This window comes from Loa loa (assembly GCF_000183805.2).
Source record: "Loa loa unplaced genomic scaffold supercont3.402, whole genome shotgun sequence".
In the NCBI taxonomy this organism is placed as follows: domain Eukaryota; kingdom Metazoa; phylum Nematoda; class Chromadorea; order Rhabditida; family Onchocercidae; genus Loa; species Loa loa.
In genome coordinates, this window is record NW_018108582.1 from 52,254 (window position 1) to 57,033 (window position 4,780).

At 20.5% G+C, this 4,780-nt stretch overlaps 1 protein-coding gene across 1 annotated transcript in view; it reads left to right on the forward strand.

The window, feature by feature from the left end:
• LOAG_12721 (hypothetical protein) overlaps positions 1–2,052 on the forward strand; it is a 3,394-nt gene extending 1,342 nt beyond the window's left edge. Inside the window, exons 2-5 of the mRNA XM_020448591.1 lie at positions 208–320; positions 553–777; positions 1,349–1,466; positions 1,943–2,052. Of these exons, the coding sequence (XP_020301280.1) occupies positions 574–777; positions 1,349–1,466; positions 1,943–2,010 (390 nt within the window). The 5' untranslated portion in view covers positions 208–320; positions 553–573 and the 3' untranslated portion in view covers positions 2,011–2,052. The remainder of the gene's footprint in view (positions 1–207; positions 321–552; positions 778–1,348; positions 1,467–1,942) is intronic.
• Positions 2,053–4,780: the final 2,728 nt, after the last annotated feature.

A 4,780-nucleotide genomic window follows, 5' to 3' on the forward strand; every position in this document is an offset into this window, starting at 1 on the left:
ATTCATTATTATTATTATTATTATTATTATTATTATTATTATTATTATTATTATTATTATTATTATTATTATTATTATCATCATTATTATTATTATTATTATTATTATTATTATTCTCTATCCATCATTCATTTTTCACTATTTATTATTTAATACTCATATTAATTATCACTATTATTATTAAAGATAATAATGATGAAATTTCAGCATGAGCAAAAATTGTTACTGTTGTGGTGCACATCAACGGCAGCAATATTTATTTCAATGTCATTAATTATGCCATTTTTCTTCAAATTTAAAAACCAAAAACAACTCAACAGGTATTTCATAAAATTTGAATTGTACAAATTTTTTTTAAATTAAAAGAAATTAGTTAATTTGTGTAATTTTCTCATACACACTATCATATTTCAATTGTAATTAGCACAATCATTTTAATATATTAAATTTTATAATCTACTTTATTCCAAAAATTATTATCATTATATTACTAATTAATTAAATTATAAAATTTCCAAAATGTGAAAATTTAATTATTTATAATTTTTGCAGCAAACATTTCGTCAATTAATAATGTATATATTGGCAGCACTTTTTATCATTGTAGTATCATTAAATGGTCTTGTAATGATATGGCTTTATATTACGGCACCAACTGATAATAAATTATTTTATGAATTGTTTGATAATTCAGTAAAAGAGGAAATATTTTTGACCGAAATTGAAAAAGGACTTGATTGCATATCGGATGATGATAAAGAACTTGATCCAACTGTTGTAAGTTTTGATGATTCATCATTTTTTTTTTTTGTTGAAATTTCAAAATTTTTAAATATTCCAAAAAATTTTCTACAAAAGAATTACCGTTTTTCAAGGCTATCTAGAAATTACAGACTAGTGAAAAGTTAAAAAGCATGAAAAACTTATCATTTTACAAGAGATAATTGATATAGGAAATGGTGGAAGTGATAAAATGAAATGGATAATTATAAATTAGAATGAGAAACAAAAATCATAGTAAAATATGAGTCACAAAAAAAATTACAAAATTTTAAATTGTTTTAAAATTTGACAATTATTTGAAAAATTGGAATTTAAAATTATATTGTATGACGAATGTTTAAAAATAAAACTAATTCAAATAACAGTTAGACTAAGCTATAATGAAAGTTTATTTATTCTAATGGATAATTTGAAATTAAAAATAATTCGTTTAATTTAGTTATTCGAGTTATTTATTAAATGAAACAAAAGAAAAAAAAACAATAAGTTAAATGCCGAAAAATTTCTCTTTTCATCATTATACCTAACAAGAAACAAAAAAAAAAAGAACAAATTCAAATTTGAGGAATGTGATAATACAATTAATCGATCAGTAATTAGCCGGAAATGGTTAAAACCGTTGTTAATTATTTGGATTGTTGGTCATGTAATTGTATTGTTTTTGTTCGGTTTCATTAATAAAGGTTTGTCATTTTAAACTATAAATGAAAATTAACAACAAAAATAGCTATATATTAAGCAAAATTTGATTTGATTGTTTTGAATTATGGTAAAAAAATTTCGGATTGATTCAATCGATATTTAATTTTTTCGACTAATTTAATTGATATTTAAAATTTAAAGTTATTTAGTTTTTTTTTTTTTCTTTTCCTTCATGTATCATCATCTATCATCCATTACTTTTGTGAAAGTTACCTTATATGTTGGATGATTGATGATTCAAAATTTTATCATCAAGAATTTGTATACCAGACTGTATTTTTTACATCAGTGATACTGTATAAGTGGTACGATAAAACTACCGTAATCAGTAACAAAATTTCATTTTTTTTATTGATTATGTATTGTTGCATTAGAGGGTTAATTTAAACTTTTTGAAATCTTTTTCCTTAAACTTCCTAATATTTTCTTAAATTGAAGAAAAATTTTTTTTATTCAGATTTTAATCACGATGAAAATGATGGCAATTTGAAGAATGTGACAATGAAAGAGAAGTTACTAACATGAATAATTATCGATCTCATTAAAAACGACTTGTATAAATGAAACGAAAAAAAAAATTTTATAAATTTTTATTAGGTATTTTCAATTCTTTTTTTCCGTTTAAATGCTCATTTGCATTTCAAACTTTTTTCATTTTTTTTTTATTTTACAATTTTGTTTGTTCAGAATTTTTAAAAAAAAAATTCTCCTTTTTTTTTTTGTTGGAAAATATTCATTTCAATGAAAATTATCAACAAATTATTTGTGAGAAAATAAATCAATAATAATGATCAAAGATCATCTCGTCAAATTTACCAAACAATTGTAAAATAAATTGAATTTTGAAAACAGCGAAAAAGAAAAAGAATTACAAAATTTTTATTTTTTCAAACTTCTCGCTTATTCTTTATATCAAAAAAAGAAAAAAAAAATCAAACAAATAATAAATATAATAATAATAAATAGAAATTGTGCAATAAAAATTGAACTAAAATGTTTTGTTTGTAAAATAATACAAAATTGTATTTTCAAAAAAAAAAGAAAAAACCTATGCTAAACAATTATGATAAGCTTTATTTGACATAATTAGTGTTTAAAAAAAAATTAATTAATGTTTGAAAAAAAAATTTATAAAATTATTAAATTTATATGTTAACGAAATGGTTTATCCGTTATTTTCATTCATCATGTAAAATTAAATGTGTAAAAGAATTTTTTAATTACCAAATAATTAATTAAATAAACGAATATAGAAATGAATACGTTTGCTTCCCTTTTTTAACAATGTTGACTTACTTTTAATAATGTCAACTTAATTTATTGATGTTGCTATAAGTAATTTTATTAATAATCCTAATTTATTAAATTATGCATAAAGATAATTCTCAAACATGTATTTTAATTTATAAGAAATAACTTTTTATGTGGTATTTAAATACATCCTATATAACAAGTTGATATTTCATTTCTGATATACTTTGTTTACAGGTAATTCTTCGCCATCAATTAATTAATTAAATGTGTATTTTAAACTATTAGTAATGTATATTTTTTAAAAGAAAAAAAGATGAAAAGTAAGAAATGTATTGAAAAAGTATGTCCGTTAAAGTTTAATTTGCATTCATTTTAATTTTCGATATTTTGTTTTTCTTTTTTGTTTTTTCTAATTAATAGATAGTATTTGGGTAAATAAATTCATTTTATGATTTTATGTTATAGCACAAATTTATGATCTTTGGTTTACTATGATATAGCTGATTAATGATAATACAATCATTTGAACGGATGAAAATAAAAAAAAAAAGAAAAATTGAAGTAACTTTGAAATCGTCAACAATTGTCAAGTTAATTACCAATCAAAATGTTATTTAATTCAAGTATTTTAAACTAAATTTAGGTTCCTTTCTCTTCTTATACAAAACTATTGCAATCTTAAATTGTTGTTAATTTTTAAATTTTTCACATATATATGCAAATTTTTGAATTTTCCACATGCATATTTCCCTGTTAATTGATAAGTGTACAATCATTTGAATGAAACACATTATAAAGTGATAAGCGTGATAATTGATGGATAAAATTTTTTTTAAAAAATCTATGATTAATATACAAATATAATAGTTATAAGATACAATAGGCATAATGTTAAGATGATAAAATGCTCATTTAAGATTTAAAATGAAAGGAATTATTATCACCAGCATCGTTTATTATCATTAGCATCGTTATCGTTTTATCGGTTGAGAAGTACCATTCACTTGTTGATCAAATAGAAAATATCGAATGTTTCATGAAAGTTGGAATTTTAAAAAATAAATTTAATTCAAACCATGACACTATAGTAAATTTGATTTCTTTTTTAATTTAAACCATTTAAACCGAATTTGATTTTTTTTAAATAAAGCAAAAAGTAAGAAGAAACGATTGAAATTAACAAAGAGAATGAATTATACAACTAAGCAAATTGTTAAATTATTTAATGAATTATTAAAATAACACTTAACATCAATCATTCATTAAATTTTTCAATAATTTAGTTATCAAACAATGGCAGATAACATAATGATAAGGAATGATATGTTTATTTTTTGTGATAAGCATAAATTGTGCATTAAATCAATTGGTCTTTTTTTTGCATAAAATATTTTTGGAATAAAATTCCTTTTGAAAGCATAACTTTTTTTTTCAATAATTTAAAAAAAAGGAAGAAATGTTGGTTTTACTTTTGTTTTTGTTTATTAAAAAAATTCTTTTTCTGAGTCAAAAAAAAAAGAAAACAAACAAACAAACGGTTAAAATCTTTTAGAAAGTAGAAAAAAATCCGAAGATTTTATTATTCCATTTCCACCTCAAATATTATTATTCCATTTCCACCTATTTATTTTACAATAATTCCCAATTAGTTGCTATTTTTTTTAACAATTAAAACAAACACATACTGTTATTGTTTTAAATTATTAATTCAAAAATGGCACAATTTTGATAGTTGCATTTACTAATGAATGAAGATAAATTGTTGGGAAGCAATTTTATGAATATTTCAATTTTATTCAATAAAATTACAATTTTCATAGTCAAAATTTATAGAGTTATAATAATATAATTAGCAAAATATTCAGAAAATTCAGTATGTTTTCACTTATAATAGTACATCTGTGTTCAATTAATACATGTAATTATACCAATAACCAACAACTAACTTATCCAATTACAATAAACTAATTTAATCATTGATTTGCTTGTTTCTTATCATGTTTCTTATTAAGTTGAAGATAGAAATTAAATAAATAAATAA